The 17,212-nt window shown below is 40.0% G+C and overlaps 1 protein-coding gene across 1 annotated transcript in view; it reads right to left on the minus strand.

The window, feature by feature from the left end:
• SLC30A9 (solute carrier family 30 member 9) overlaps positions 1-12,941 on the minus strand; it is a 68,033-nt gene extending 55,092 nt beyond the window's left edge. The window contains exons 1-4 of the mRNA XM_065404873.1: positions 12,845-12,941; positions 8,344-8,502; positions 3,333-3,395; positions 307-406 (exon numbers count right to left, since the gene is read on the minus strand). Of these exons, the coding sequence (XP_065260945.1) occupies positions 307-406; positions 3,333-3,395; positions 8,344-8,502; positions 12,845-12,941 (419 nt within the window). The remainder of the gene's footprint in view (positions 1-306; positions 407-3,332; positions 3,396-8,343; positions 8,503-12,844) is intronic.
• Positions 12,942-17,212: the final 4,271 nt, after the last annotated feature.

Consider the following 17,212-nt stretch of genomic DNA (forward strand, 5'->3'; position numbering starts at 1 on the left):
CTCTCTGTCTCTCTATATCTATCTATCTATCTATAGATAGATATATAAAAAACTATTACAATGCCCCTTAGAAAGAGTTTGAATCCATCAGCCACCATGATTTCAATTAGCTTGAAGCTTAGTCATTTTCAAATGAAGCGTCAGCTCAGTCAGTCTACAATTTATTGTGTATATTGGAGCGGCGCCTAGACATTTCAATCAGGATTAGTGTCCCACGGTGCTAAGCCATTCTTCACTTCTGAAACACATATGAACAAGTCAAAAATATACAGACAATTATACTTTAACTCACTTAAACTACTGTACCTGGATTTAAGACAGAACTCATTTATTGCTCTGACACCAGTGATGAAATTATTTTGTGTGTATTTTGGTCCATACTCTCTCTTTTTAAGAACTGCTTTAACTAAAAAAAAAAAAAAAAAAAAGTATTATTAAGTGCAATTAAAAGTCATATTGAGCATGCTACAGTATAGGCCCTGAAAGACAATTTAGCCCTCCGTGAAATCATGGGAAATAGTGAATTTACCCCATTTAAATGGAGACATGTAAATTCTTCCTTCCTGCCAGGGATTCTGGGATAAAGAGGTTTAACGAGAGAAGTAAAAGAGGAAGGTACTCTGATAGAAAAATTAATTTTCTGGACAGAATGGAAATAAACATTGTTAAGAACAGAGTAATTTAACTTAATTTTGTCATTTAATATAATAAAAATTGCTATTCTGGCAACAAAAAAGCAGATATAAACATGTTCTACTCAATCAATGGTGGCCAAAGACTTAGCAAATTATTTTCTAATCTCAGTAGTTAATTATTTTGCTATTGCTACTGATCTTTTCAGAACTAAACCAGAACTGAAACAGACTGTACCCTCCGCTTTTTTATTTTTTAAATACTCCACCTCATACTTTCCAGATTTCTCTCTCCTCTAATTGCCATACTGTGCTTTGTGGACTGTAGAACAGTTAAAAGTACACATTCCTTATTTATATGTAGCATCTACCTAGGAGATTCTACTATAATCTTTTCAGAATTTGATGCACAAGCAGGAGACCATGAGAACATATACAATTTTAAATGCAAATGTATCTTACTTTCAGTTATGCCATTCTTGGCTGCTTGTCACTCAAGTACAACATCCTTCCAGTGATTTTTAATTTTAAAATCACTATTAAGTTTACTTTTGTTAATATGTTAGGCAGGTTGCCATTAAAGAATAGTTACAGTTGATGAAGGATATCAGGTGTATTAAAGGAGAACAGAGATCTTTGAAAATTTACAATTCACAGATTAAGGCCAGAAGAGACCTCTAGGATTCTAGTCTGACCTCCTCCATAACAGAGGCCAGTAATTCCTGCATCAAGCCCACAACTTTTGTTGGAGCTACACCATATCTTTCAGAAAGATATCTAGTCGTGATTTAAAGTCTTCAAGTGATTAAAAATCCACATTTCTTGCTAACTTGTTCCAATGGTTAACTATCCTCAATGTTAACGTGTGTGCCTTCTTTCTGGTCTGAATTCTGGAAGCTCTGAAGCAAAAAGTTTCAGCTGACACTGAGTAACCCACAGGCATTACAAATTTCAGCATTTATTTACAAAAATTCTGGTGTATTTATGGCATCCAGTGGGTTTTTTAATCTACAACACTGTTTTAAAGTAAATTTTCAGCATCTAATAGTATGTGCTGCATCACGATCTCTTTGGATCTAATGGACACTACCAAAGAGTTGCTTGGGCAGTGCAATGGAAGAGAACAATTGTCAAATAGAGAAAATGGCTCTTGCATGCTTTAATTTTTTTTCTTTAAACTAACCCTTGAACAAGTTTATTAACTTTAATATCTTGGGATATAGATTAGCAAAAGTTCACAAAGTATCCACTCAATATTTCAAAATAAAAGACAAATTTGAAAAATAATGTCAGTTTTAAGTTTCCACAGCAACGTAATAAAAAAAATTTTTTTTTTTAATTCTTTAAAATATAACCCACCAAACATCACACAAATTTTACGGTGAAGAGCGTCCCCTTTAAGCGTTTTCAGTGCTTTATTATTTCATTACTATTTGTAATAGTAAATATTTAGGATACAATTGTGCCTAAAGGCCTATACAGCCCCATTGACCTGAGCATCATACAAATACAAAAGAGGGAATCCTCACCCTTTTTCACTAGGAAAAAGTTGTGGGTTTGTTTGCTTTACGTAAGTTAGCTATCTCTTTATACAAAACATACCTTTCCTTAGCAACAATAGGCCCAAACTGATGAAGGTTAGAGGATGTGAACAGAACATACAAGCAAATTAACCGCTTTGTTAATTACATGTACTGTAGTTGGGGGAAGAGGGGAGAAGTGAGTGTTAATTGGGCTTAGAGTAAGGAAGTAGAAGAGGAGAGAGGAGGAACAGGCAGAGTGTCACCTGTCTAGCCAGGATCAGCAGCCTGAGTTTTGTAGGTATTGGAGCAGAGGCAAGTCTTAAAGGATTTAAAGGAATATAAAGTACAACAATTCAGATTTTATCAGGGAGTTTTTCCCCATGCATAAGGTGCTGAGTAGTTAAAAGCACAGAGATGGTTAAGGAAGAAGATGACCAGTAAGTAGCAACGACTAGGAGTACTGGTGGAGATAAGGCAGCAGTCAACATGACAATAAGTTATATCAGCTAGGTAGGCTGAAGTTAACTTATGGCAGGTCTTAAAGATAAAGACAAGGAAGCAAGTGTGAAAAGGGAACCCCTGGAAGAAGGGGGCTGACATGGTCAGAATGACAAGCCAAGGTGTTTTAGCTGCAGCATTCTTAAATGTTTTTCATCATGATAAGAGAAAGGGGAGAAAGGAGGGCTTGAGGCTAGGAGTGGGGGAAGAGATCAAAAATCTCAGTTTTGGCCACGTTGAGTTTAAGATGTTGACTGGACATCCATGAAGAGATGAAAGACAGGCTGAGATACTAGACTGGATGAAGGGAGATAAATCATAGTTCATCAGCTGATATATAGTTTTATCAGCTTAAAGTGGCAGTTAAAGCCACACTTTTGGCAGCAACACTATTTCTAATTACTCACTCCATCTCTGAGTAGTACTATTTTCAGAAGACATTCTCTAAAAGAAACAGACACCAAATGGAAAGTTGATATGTGAGTGTTTTTCCACAAATGTGTATGTAAGTAAGCCCAAGACACGAACTACCTTACACGCTTCCTACTTACTCATGGGCCTCCTAATGTTCAAAGATGATTTCCTCCAAGTCTTATAACTTCTAAAGTCGGAAAGATACCTTAAAAGGAAACACCACAGCCTAACAACTGTACCATTGCAACATAACATACATGTTTACCTTTTACTTGGATTGGCTCTTGCAATAAAAGTGGTTTTTGGTCTGCACTGCTGGTATCCCGTGCTGTAAAAAAATAAAAAACCCTCACTGCTGATACATGTAAACGATTATAATTAAATAAAATAAAAAACTATTGTTAGCAGGCCAACAGAAAATTGCATAAAGTTATATTACTATCATATGAATTAAAAATTGACCACTTTTAGCTCGTTGTACTGTATTTGTGAATACTCTCATATAATGTGAATTAGATAACGTATAAATAATAATACACATTAATTTAAACACTGAAAGTTGAAATTTGATATTCAACAAAGTTGTTAGAGTTTTCACTGTATCGTAGGCTATTCGAAAATGGTCACAAATCAAAATGTTTTCAGCTGCATCTTTATAGTTCTGGACAAACTTGATGCAAAATTTTACCCGTAAGTAGTAAGAATTGAGGTTTGCAGTTACTACCCCATTAGTAAGATAATGAAGTCTAAAACTGTATATTTTCTGTCTGCAGAAAATATCACAAATGCTTTGGTTTACAGATTAAAAACCATCTGAAGACCTGGAAACATTTTAAACAAAAGAGCTAAGATTTTGAAGAACACAGTAGCTTGTGAAAAATCAAAATCCATAGATTTTCTTGTGTCACGAATTTCTGTTGAAACTGGACAACAGAAGTATATTAGCTTGCATTTGGAATTTGAAATGTTATCAGATAGTTCAAATGCATGTCTGAATATTTATTTTGAAAATCATCATCTAAACTCACTGTATCATCAGAATAAAATCCTTATGATTCCAATAACAGCTCTAACATTGTGTTTAGTACTCTAGCACTGGATGTTTGCCACACATCTGCTGTCATTAGCAAAATTAAAACTAATTTTAGTGAAACTGAAGTAATTTGGAGTACTCAGAAGACCTTAAGGATTCTTCAAGTAGGTCTATGTTGCTTAATGAGAAGCTCCTGACTTAACATCTGATTTGAATTATTCAAAAGTCAAATATTCTTGAAGCTTTGGCTACACAACTACTCTTAAGTCAAGCATGTAGCCATTAGATATGACAGGAACTACCAAGAAGGTCTAACATGGTCTGAGTATATTATTTTGGAAAGACCGAGGTAACAGTAAGAAAAACACACAAAACAGTTTCTAATGTATTTGCACTAATCTTGCAGCAAGTGAGTTTGGAAAAGCCTAAAAATAACTCAGCCCTTTTCTTCCTGTTGAAAAGTGTTACCTGCTCTCTGGAGAGCCTGAAGAACAGCAATGTTAAAAAAAGGTTCAAAATAAATAAGGTACTCTTTGCTGTTCATTTCTCATCATACTTAAAAACAATGGGCATTGACAAACTATCATTCTTCATATGCACAGACAAGATTGTCTGGCATATTTGCTTCCGGAGTTTGCCAGAAGTCACCCTCTATTGTACAGATAAATTTTTTCTTGTTCAAAAACGTAGCTCAGTGACATTATTTAATGAAAGGTTATGCCATAAACTTTCATAGGGAAAAAATAATTACACATCAAATGTCAAGATTTATATTTGACTGTTCAGACAGCATTAAGTACCCTTTTAAAATATATTACCCTGCTCTGGAGACTTGACAAAAAACACAATGAGCCAATAAGAAAAGAATGGAGTATTAGAATTCAGAACTGCTGATCTTTGGATGGACAGAGGTTGAGATGCCCTTTAAACATTAATAAATTAATCTTCAGAATGCCCAGTCGGGTAGGAAAATATCCCATTTTTTACTTATAGGGAAATGGAGGCTCAAGAAGGTTGACAGACTTACCTAAGGACGTAATCACTAAAAACTGAGATTACTTATTTGTAACTAGAGGTTCTTGGAGATGTGTGGTCCGTATCTGTATTCCACATGTGAATACACGTGCTCCACATGCCTGAGACAGGAGATTTGTAGCAAGTAGCGTCTGTTGACCCGCACATAAGCAGTTGCTCTCCCTGTTCTCGCAATTAAAGGCATAAAGGGCAGAGTGGACCGATGCCTCTCCAGTTCCTTCTTACCGTGAATCAGACAGGATATGAAGCAGAAGGGAAGGAGGGCAGGTAGTGGAATATAAATAAGAACTACATATCTCGAAGAACCTCAATTACAGGTAAGTAACCTCCATTTCTTCAAGCACTGGTCCCTATGTATATTCCACACATGGTTGATTGGTAAGCAGTACTGAAATAAGTAGAGGGTACGAGGATGCAGTTGGTATGGATGTCTAACACTGCTGTCCCCACAGCTGCAGATGCTGAGGAAGCCTAGACCAGAGCATAATGCTTCATAAAGACATGGATGGACCTCCAGGTAGAGGTCTTACAAATATCCAGTACTTGGTACTTCTCAAAGAGATGTCATTGAGGTTCTTTGTGTACTCACAGAGTGGGCCCTCACCCCATCCAGGGGAAAAATACGTGCCAACTGATAACACAGAAATATGTATCCAGAGATCCCTGAGAGAGTTTCTGTGCCGATAACGTGCCCTCACCATTGCTCTGCTATTGTGACAAATGGTCTTCGTGTTTTCCTAACTGCTTTTGTTCTTTGCGGAGAAGAGGCCAAGATCTGTTTGCAATGGAGGAAGTGCAGCCTCTTTTCCTTGCTGGAAAGAGGAGGCTTTGGGCAGAATATCAGTAAGCTAAGAGGCTGGTTCATGTGAAACTCTAAAATAACTTTGGGGATCAATTTCAGGCAGAGATGAAGGGAGATCTTTTCTCTATGAAATATGGCATACTGTACGTTTAACACGAGTGCTCCCAGTTTGCTCACCCACATAGCCAATGTGATGGCAACCTTCATGGAGAGGTGTGACATGCAGCATGTGGCCATTGATTCAAAAGGTGATCTGGTAAGAGCTGACAGCACCAAGCTGAAGTCCCACGGTGGTGTGGGTTTCGTCACCAACAGGAAGGTCCTAATGAGACCTTTCAAGAATCGAATTGTGATTGGGTGAGTAAAGATAGAATGGCCTTCCACTGGAGGATGAAAAGCATTGACAGTTGAAAGTCCACCTGGCAGCAAACGAAAAAAAAGCTCTGACATTTTGAAGGATAGAAGATAGTCTAAAATGACAAGGACACCTGCTGATTCTGGTGATAACTGATTCCGTTGTAGCCAGGTATAGAAACACCTCCATTTAGCTAAACAGCATTTTCTAGTGGACATTTTTCTGCTGTTATTAAGGATAGTTTGGATGGCCTCAGACCATGAACATTCCAAATCTGATGACCATCCAACTACCAGGCCATGAGATTAAGAAGGTCTAGGTTGGGATGTCTGATCCTGCCCTTGTCCTGAATTAAAAGATCCAAAAAGAGTGGAACATAGCCAGGAGGATAGGATGACATTTGTAGAAGTTCCAGAAACCAAAACTGCCTGGGCTGATAGGGCCAGGGTTGTCCTCATCACACCCAGTCATGGCGAATTTTGCCGAGAACCTGAGGTAGCAGGGGGATAGTAGGAAAGGAATACCTCAGATGGTCCATCCAGCATAACACAAGGGCATCATCCCTGGAGTCTCGACCTAATGATGCTCTGGAGCATAGAGGTTGAATTTCTTGCTTGATTGTGAGGAGAATAGGTCCCAAGATGGTGTTATACACTCAGTGAAGATTTCAGTCAAGGCGGAATTGTGTATTTCCCACTCATGGTCTATGGAGAAGTACCTACTGAGATAGTCCGCCAGAGTATTCTGCACATCTGGTAGGTAAGTCACTGCCTTTATACTCAGAGGAAGAGATTTTGCTCCACCCTGTTTGTTTACATAAAAAGCCCCATCACCGACATTATTTGGACGTGGGGAGAGCTTATGAGGGAGAAAAATGTGTTGCAGGCTAGAAAAACTGCCCTCATCTCCAGCAGATTTATATGTAATCTGGCCTCCCATGGGGACCACGTACCATGCATGTGTAGTGTGATTGTCCATATGTGCTCCCCATATTATGAATGATGCATCCGTGATTAGGGTTGTGTCAGGGATGGGTGGAAGAAAGGAAACTCGCACTTGCACCTGGTCTGGTTTCATCCACCAAACGAGAGAGGCTCTGACTTTTGGTGGGATTGTTACACTGGTATTCATGTTGTCCTTGTCTGTTGAATAAACAAACTGAAGCCAGGCCTACGGGTAGCAAATGCAGAGTCTGGCAAACAGTGTTTTGTATGTACACGCAGCCATATGGCCTAGTAGGAAAAGGCAGACCCTGATTCTGGTACAAGATTTGAGGGTGACTTGATTTATCAGGCTATGAATAGCCTGAAATCAGTCTATAAGAAGGTAGGCTTTTCCTGAGGATGACTCTAGGTCACTCTGATAAAAATCTATAGTCCTTGTAGGAGTCAAAGTGGAATTTTCGCTGTTTACACAGACCCCCAGTGATGTCAGAAGGTGCAATAAGCCAAGGATCACCAACTGGACCTCCTGACTTGATCTACTCATTAGTAGCCAATCAGCTAGATACAGGAAGATGGTGCAGCCATTGTGCCTCATCTGGGCCGCCCCCACAGAGAAGACTTTCGTGAAGCGCTTTGGTGCCGTCACCAGCTTGAACGGAAGTACTCAGAAATGGTAGTGCTCCTGTCCTACCAGGAATGAGAGACATTTGGCTTAAGACTGAAAAAAAATAAGACCTTCAAGCAACTGTAGGGAAGAGTTCTCCAGTAGGAATTCCAGAGCCATCCAGTTTCACAACAGTAAAAGTTGCCTGTGGGCTTCTCCACCATATTAAATGTTACCAATGTTACATAATTTAGTACTTGAGGACATTGCCGGATTAACAGTTCTACAGGGCGAAATCCTCTATACTCAGAACACCAACAGCTTAAACAGAAGGTTTCTCACCATTTTGCCTCAAGCAGGAGGGGAAGGAATTACTACTAATCATCAGCATGTTCAATTTTTATGCCAATTCAATCTTTAGCACCAATTCATTGTATACAAATAACTAAACAGGTAAGAACCACATCCCATACATTCACGAAACAAATGTAAAGCACACAGACCTGTTCCAGGTTTGTGAACAGCTCCTTCAGGGCCTGGTACAGGGCCTTTTTTCTGACCATCAGAGGTGTAAACTCTCACTTGACTCAGTGATTGGACTGGCAGACAACTGCATGGCAGTATGTGAGAGAGACTTCCACATGTCATTGAGCCTGGCCATCCTGAGAAGAAAAAAGTTTTACACATATCAGTTTGAGAAGAAAAGAGAAAGTGTGTGTCAATAGGAGTTGCCAAGATTAGTTGTGGAAATTAGCTTTTAATAAATATTTTTGCCCATTTTACCTGTGTGCTCGAATTTCGTAAACTCTACACAGCTAAAACTAGTCCATTCACCAATTTCCCAAGCTTCTCCTGTCTTCTCCTCAAGCATTTTAACACACAAATATACTGTCATATGTTTTGCTAAATTTCTCACATATCCTAGTCCTTTGAAACACTGCACATGAGATTCTCTTAGTTATCTAACAGAAAGCTACTTTAAGATTGTCTTACTGCTCGAATAAACCCTATTTTAATCCCCTCTGCACAAAACCATCTTTATAATGACCAAAATACTTGGCAGTCAGAGAGGATATTACAGTAGAATGACAATGGCATACACTGCAAAACTATTAGCAAGATAATCCTAACAGTTGTGTCCTTTAATTCCACTCCCCAAACCCAAAAACAAATATTTTAATGGACTAAATATGTAATAGATGTCTGCAATTCAGGTGTAATATCTCAACCCACAACATATAAGCCATAATTAAAGTGTGATTTACAGTGTGATACATAAATATTACACACAAACATTTTCTCTGTGTTTGCAGAGAGACCACCTTTACCAGGCAATTGCTAGTGTTAAAAGACTGTCCCACAGAATACCAAATTTACTGAACACAGTTCTGGTCCATCAGCATTAGCAGCCAACTTCTGTTAAGCAACATAAGCAAGCAAAGCATTGACACATAAAATGCATATATCTTCTCTGCAAACATAACTTCATCCACCATTGAAATGCAACCACCTACTTAAAAAAAAAAATTAAAAAAAAAAAAAAAAAAAAAAAGTGGTGTGCTGTCTTTGGGAAATACTTATAAAATCAAGTACTGCTTATCTTACTTGCATTGCATATAACTGGACATTAAACAGAGGACTACATTATTATTACACAAGTCATCTCACAACACAATCAGAGATTGTTTGGTAAAAGCATGCACTCCATAAAAATTCCTTACAGCCTTTTACATACATTATGTTCCACTACAGCTAGAACAGATACATCTGAATATAAAGGTACTGTACACAAAATATACGTAAGTTACATTAATGTCAAAGTGATTCAGATAACAAAAGGCCTTTAAATACCATGCCAAAGTTCAATATGCTCTGCTAAACACGTCTAATAAATTAAGAAATTACAGAAACAACACTTTATGGTACTTGACAAATGCATGCTTTTAAACCCAACTGTATTTTGAATGTATCTATATTTTGGGGGACATTTCACATTCAAAGAGGAAACCTCTTGATAACGGACTAAAATAATTCAGCCATTACATTCTTGCTTCAAACTATTGTCTGTTTATTTTCAGAAACTGTCTGTGATATACACTGGAAAGTTTACTCAAGAGTACTAGGCAACTTTTATATAAAACAGCAGTACAGCATGTGTTTTGGAGAAAACAGCTATATGAAAAGAATTATATGGATTCTACAAATGCAAGAAACTAGTTAGTTCAAAGTGCTATATTTAGAGCTAGCGCTATTGACCAGGGTTGGGAGGATCACCCTAAAATGCTATGTAGACATACCCAAACAAGCTCTTCTCCCACTACCACATGATCATAAAACTGACCAGCTGCAGGTTTTTATTGCTAGTGAACTCAAAGGACAAGCAATTTCTGAAACTTCTGCCCATCATACAAGAAAATATTTATTAAAAATATTGGGTTTCCGCAAGTTGCCAATGTGGCCCTAGACATCACAACGATTAAGAACCTGATCTACAGGAAGTCGTCATGAAATTTACTCAACTACTTCCTTTTCATAGAAGTTCAGATACAAAAAAGACCTCTTAAGTCACATTAGTTTATCCCCCTTAACATTCAGTGCAGGACTGTTTCCTCCAGTTTATTATCCAGTACTTTTATTGTCCACTTTTTGCCTCATCCCACACTGATTACTTCAGTCAATTTCAACAGGGAATAGGTGGGAGAGGCTATTTAGAACATAAGAAAGGCCGTACCGGGTCAGACCAAAGGTCCATCTAGCCCAGTATCCTGTCTACCGACAGTGGCCAATGCCAGGTGCCCCAGAGGGAGTGAACCTAACAGGCAATGAACAAGTGATCTCTCTCCTGCCATCCATCTCCACCCTCTGACAGACAGAGGCTAGGGACACCATTCCTTACCCGTCCTGGCTAATAGCCATTAATGAACTTAACCACCATTAATTTATCCAGTTCTCTTTTAAACTCTGTTATAGTCCTAGCCTTCAGAACCTACTCAGGTAAGGAGTTCCACAAGTTGACTGTGCGCTGCGTGAAGAAAAACTTCCTTTTATTTGTTTTAAACCTGCTGCCTATTAATTTCATTTGATGACCCCTAGTTCTTGTATTATGGGAATAAGTAAATAACTTTTCCTTATCCACTTTCTCCACATCACTCATGATTTTATATACCTCTATCATATCCCCCCTTAGTCTCCTCTTTTCCAAGCTGAAGAGTCCTAGCCTCTTTAATCTCTCCTCATATGGGACCCATTCCAAACCCTTAATCATTTTAGTTGCCCTTTTCTGAACCTTTTCTAGTGCCAGTATATCTTTTTTGAGATGAGGAGACCACATCTGTACGCAGTATTCGAGATGAGGGCGTACCATCGATTTATATAAGGGCAATAATATATTCTCAGTCTTATTCTCTATCCCCTTTTTAATGATTCCTAACATCCTGTTTGCTTTTTTGACCGCCTCTGCACACTGCGTGGACATTTTCAGAGAACTATCCACGATGACTCCAAGATCTTTTTCCTGACTTGTTGTAGCCAAATTAGCCCCCATCATATTGTATGTATAGTTGGGGTTATTTTTTCCAATGTGCATTACTTTACATTTATCCACATTGAATTTCATTTGCCATTTTGTTGCCCAATCACTTAGTTTTGTGAGATCTTTTTGAAGTTCTTCACAGTCTGCTTTGGACTTAACTATCTTGAGCAGTTTAGGATCATCTGCAAACTTTGCCACCTCACTGTTTACCCCTTTCTCCAGATCATTTATGAATAAGTTGAATAGGATCGGTCCGAGGACTGACCCTTGGGGAACACCACTAGTTACCCCTCTCCATTCTGAGAATTTACCATTAATTCCTACCCTTTGTTCCCTGTCTTTTAACCAGTTCTCAATCCATGAAAGGACCTTCCCTTTTATCCCATGGCAGCTTAATTTACATAAGAGCCTTTGGTGAGGGACCTTGTCAAAGGCTTTCTGGAAATCTAAGTACACTATGTCCACTGGATCCCCGTTGTCCACATGTTTGTTGACCCCTTCAAAGAATTCTAATAGATCAATAAGACACGATTTCCCTTTACAGAAACCATGTTGACTATTGCTCAACAGTTTATGTTTTTCTATGTGTCGGATGATTTTATTCTTAACTATTGTTTTGACTAATTTGCCCGGTACAGACGTTAGACTTACCGGTCTGTAATTGCCGGGATCACCTCTAGAGCCCTTTTTAAATATTGGTGTTACATTAGCTAACTTCCAGTCATTGGGTACAGAAGCTGATTTAAAGGACAGGTTACAAACCTTAGTTAACAGTTCCGCAACTTCACATTTGAGTTCTTTCAGAACTCTTGGGTGAATGCCATCTAGTCCCGGTGACTTATTAATGTTAAGTTTATCAATTAATTCCAAAACCTCCTCTCGTGACACTTCAATCCGTGACAGTTCCTCAGATTTGTCACCTACAAAAGCCAGCTCAGGTTTGGGAATCTCCCTAACATCCTCAGCCGTGAAGACTGAAGCAAAGAATCCATTTAGTTTCTCCGCAATTACTTTATCGTCTTTAAGCGCTCCTTTTGTATCTCGATCATCAAGGGGCCCCACTGGTTGTTAGCAGGCTTCCTGCTTCTGATGTACTTAAAAAACATTTTGTTATTACCTTTGGAGTTTTTGGTGTAATTGAAGAGCACCAGGTTTTGGCAAATTGTGGGAATATGATGGATTATGGAGTGGGAGAGACAGAAGGTTTTAAGGGGATTTTGGAAATATAAGACTATGGGATAAGATATGGGGGGCTTTGGGGCAGCACTGTATGGGGGGGAAGTGCGGGGAGCCCAGATCACAGGGGGAGGCTGCGGTGAGGGTCTGGCAGCGTGGCCGTGTAGGAGGGATAAGGTGGGGGGGAGGCACCCTAGAAGAGCCGTGTCATCATGGGTCCGGGCAGGGTGGGCGACGCCCAGGCAGCCGGGGGAAGGGGGCTGGAGGGCCCGGCTTCCCCGCCGGCCCCCACTCACCGTGGCAGACCCGGTTGAGCTGCGCCGCCTGACACCGCAGGTACAGCCGGTAGAGGCAGCGCCATCCCCGCCTCTGGGCGACCAGAGCCGGTATCATCCTCGCCTGCTGGCCGGACTCGCGCACGCAGGGCCGGGACTCGGGCTCCGGCCGGCGCCGGCACCGCCTGGCTCCGCGAGGCAGGGAGAGGCAGGCGCTCTCATTGGAGCGCCCAGCGCCGGCCAGCCGGCGGGGGGGCGGCCCCCGAAGCGTCCAGAGCGGCGGCGGGAGAGGGAGGAGTCGCGGGACCCGGATGTAAAACGGTGCCGTCCCCGGACAGACACACGCCGCCTTCCTCGTGAACGCGCAAGCGCTAGGAGGGGCGTGCTCGCCTCGAATGCCAAGAGGCGGCTCTTGGTGCGGTTGACTAGGAAAGGTGGCGCAGTGATTAGCGCGGCCGCCTAGGAAAGGAGGTGCCAGGTTCTAATCCTGCCTGGCTAGTTTTCGCTGTTAGGTTGTGGGAAGGGCACCGGGACCACCTACTACGCGCAGCATCGTAAAATTTATTGACGAACGCGAGGGGTTTTGTTCGTAGGGTAGAAATTTACCCTGCTCTAATATACTCACATACCCCTTTACCCAGAAAAAAAGCTTAATTTGTTAGGGTTTGGAAAGGTCCAGTAACAGTTCACACCCTGTCTGCTCCTTTCGTGTGTCTGTCATCGATAACGGGGTCATGCCAGGTACATAACGTTTCCCAAGGGGGCTGCCCCACTGATGTCAATGGAACTAATCAGGTGCATAAACTTAAAGAGATGCGTGTGTGGTCAGGCTCAGAGCCCCTGTCAGTAATCGCTAATACGCAGCTGGAGTGGCTGCTTCCCTCATTTTCATTATAAATTCAGTTCTATAACTATTAAGACAATAAGGTGACTACACTTTTCTCACGATTAAAGTTACCCAGCCTTATACCCTAACATTTTTTTCAGTGGTATAGCATTGCTTTTTTGTTGCATTGTCCTCTGCTATATCCTGGTATATTACAGTCACTAGTTACAATAGGACTGACACGTTTGTTTTTGTCAATGTTAATGTAATGTAGGTTTTTCATATTTTAATATTCAAACAGTAACACTTAGTATAATTCAGAGATATACATAACCTTAAATAATTAATCTTCTGAATGGCAGGTAAGTATAATATTACCATTTTACAGTCCAAGAACCTGAAGTAGCAAGTTTATATCACATGCCTACTGCCACAGAGCAAATCAGTGCCAGAGACTGAATTCAAAGTCAGGAGTTCCTGTTACTCAGACCAATCTTTGTCTGCCAGACTATGCTGCTGCAAATAATAATAACAACAACCAACAGCAACAATTAATTAATCTATTTTGTAATGTTTGAAATCTGCTTAAATTATCATACTAAATACTGAAAATAAGTACATAGAAGTTGTATTGATTTTTTCTGCCACAGCTCCACCTTCTCCTGCTTGAAGTCTCTCTCAAAACTTACTGTTTTAAGGTTACAGCTATAGCTTTAATAAAATGAACAAATGAATATAAACAAAATTCACTTTCAGGATGCATGCACTAACCTCCCCACTGATTGCATAATCACATTGTTCTCACCCTCATCATACCCTTTTCCCTCTCTGAGTTCCCTCTCCTGCTCTTATTTTATCTTATCTTAAAATAGGCCCCATTCCTGCAAACACATGTACTTAATTTAAGCATTTAAGTAATCCCACTGAAATCAGATTATATGTTTTCATGCAAGCCTTTTGACAACTTTGAGGAAGTTCCAAAATGTCTTAGATTTTCATTTATATAACCATGCCAAATATTCTTTGGTTTACTTCTCTTGGTCTGCATCACTGTGGGGACCATGCTCATGGATCTAATCAGAAAATAAACTTGGCAATGGAGTTGGATAATTAATGTATCTGATAATCCACAACACAGTTGAACACTTAAGAGAATTACTATGCATATCCAATTTGATTTTGAATAAGGGCATGTTCACTGGCACATATCTTCTTCCACTGCCTGCAAGTGGTGTTGCCAATTTAAGTATTCCTGTAAGCATGGTGAAGGCAGACTGAACTAAGATACTTAGATGAAATAATGATATTAACACCCATCTTCCCAATAGCCCAATCATTGCTATACCAAGGTATCCCTAGTACTGCAACAGATGCTGTATCATTAAGTACCAGATGTACTGCAATGGAGTTAAACATTAAATTAGCTGTAAACTAGAGTAAACTGCAAAGAGTAAAGGTGGAATAGGTTTTCTCCACTATAATTTAGAGTGTAAACTGGTGCATTCATGTTCAGCTGACTTATTACTATGTTGGCAGAGGGTCCAGTAATAAAAATTTAAAAGGGGAAAACAAGGTTGACAAGAAAAAGTTCTCTATATTGTGGGAAAGCATTCTCCTATGTGTAAAGATATCTGAAAGAATGTGACTGGCTAGGAATTATTCAAACATTTGTAATCTCTGAAGGGTCTCACTCAAATTCCAAAGGAGAAGAAGGCAGTTTTTAAAACATTTTTTTCTGATGTGCCATTCCTGCAATGCAAAAGTTACCTCTGGACAGTCCACTCTCATTTTCCTACTGTCTCTGCTTCTTCTGTATTTGAACTCATAATTTTGGTGCAGGAAGGAAGCAAAAAAAGATGGAACATCACAGACAAGTTGGTGGCTATTGCAAGAATGGAGTTCAATCAGGTTTTGCATGATCATGGAGAAATATTCCTTTCTGCTGATGAACTCTGAGGCGTGGTGGTGGGGTAGATAATAGGATCTCATCAGTGGCCCCTATACAATGTGGAAACGCCAGGTGTTCAAAGCTGTCAGTAACCTCCTGCGCATTGCCAAGCTTTATGACAGTACCCTCTCAATAGCAACTCATCTCTCCATGACAACAGCTTTTATTTACCAACACCAAACTGGCTAGCCACTCATGAGCTTCCACATGGTGATGGCTGCACACTTCTCCATGCTGAGAGGAATTCTCATATTGATGCTCTGCTGCTGCAACTCCCGTGTGAACTCTGCATAGATATAGCTATAGTCCTAGGGTGAAATCCTGATCCCACCGAAGTCAGTGGCAAAATTCTCATTTAATTTAATAGGGCCAGGATTTCAACCATGATGCTCAACATAAATAATAGTTCTTGAATAGTTATTTTAAGCTTGTATCTCGGGATATGAAGTCAGTTTTAGATACCAAAAATTTTGTGTTCAAGTCATACCTTGACCAGAGAGCAAACTGATTATTGTAAAAGATCATTGCAAATGTCTTCTCCAATATGAGATAAGAAAGTGAAAGTTGGACCCATTACACCACCATCAGAGGTCTTCAGTTCTTTGATGCTACTAAAGCATTACAATGTTCTAGGTCATTACTTCAAACTACCTTTTGTGTAAGATGTTAAAAATCTGGGTTGCATATTAAGGAATACAGAAGTTTCTATTACATTGCGAACTATGCTTGGGAAAGGACCGCCAAGGATAGCAGGGCTTGACTCCATGTTAAAATGGAAAACCAAGGACCAGATCCACAAAGGAATTTAAGTATTGCAACATAGAGTGTCGCAGGGCCTAACTTTTAGATGCCTAGAAAATCACAGGAACAACACTACTATTCACAAAACCTGAATTAGGAATCTAAGATCCCTATACAATGAATGTGGAGAGATAAGTGCCTTAAAATGCAGTCAATAAAAGCCAACATGTTAGGTGGGACTAGCCAATGGGAAATGTTGACAACAGTGGTGTATGCTAAGCCCCGCCCCCTTATGGAAACAGGTGCCAAAGTCTGGGCTGTAGGGAGGCACCTTTCTCTGCATAGTGATCCGTTAATAGGGAACCCATCTCCTGGAGTCAGGCGGCTTACGCACCTAGGTAGTTTCTTGCAAGAATAAGTTAGGTGCCTCCCTCACTCCACACAAAATGGCCACAAAAGGACTTGATGGTGTCCATCTTATAACTTTTAGTCCGGTGGTCAGAGCATTCACCAGGGATGTCTGGGGTTTAAACAGCTTTGTAGCTCTGGGCCAAAGATCTGTAGTTACAGAAATCTTGTCCACTAAGGGCCTGATCCAAATACATTGGAGTCAGTGGAAAGACTTTTCTTGATTTCAATGTGTGTCAAATTAGACCTTAATTGAACTGCCTCTTTGACCATAACAGCAAGAGGGGATCGTGGCAGGGAGTGTAGTACAATGGATGTTTTCCTTATGCTACCTGTCAAAGTCCTAGATGCCACAATAGATTTCATCCTCTCTCTGTGCTTTGGAGGCATTATGAGAATTACGAGAATGAGGAGTGTGCCCTTTATTAAGATAATAACAGAGTAAAGTAAAAAGATTTTCAAGACA

This window comes from Emys orbicularis, chromosome 5 (assembly GCF_028017835.1).
Source record: "Emys orbicularis isolate rEmyOrb1 chromosome 5, rEmyOrb1.hap1, whole genome shotgun sequence".
NCBI lineage: Eukaryota > Metazoa > Chordata > Testudines > Emydidae > Emys > Emys orbicularis.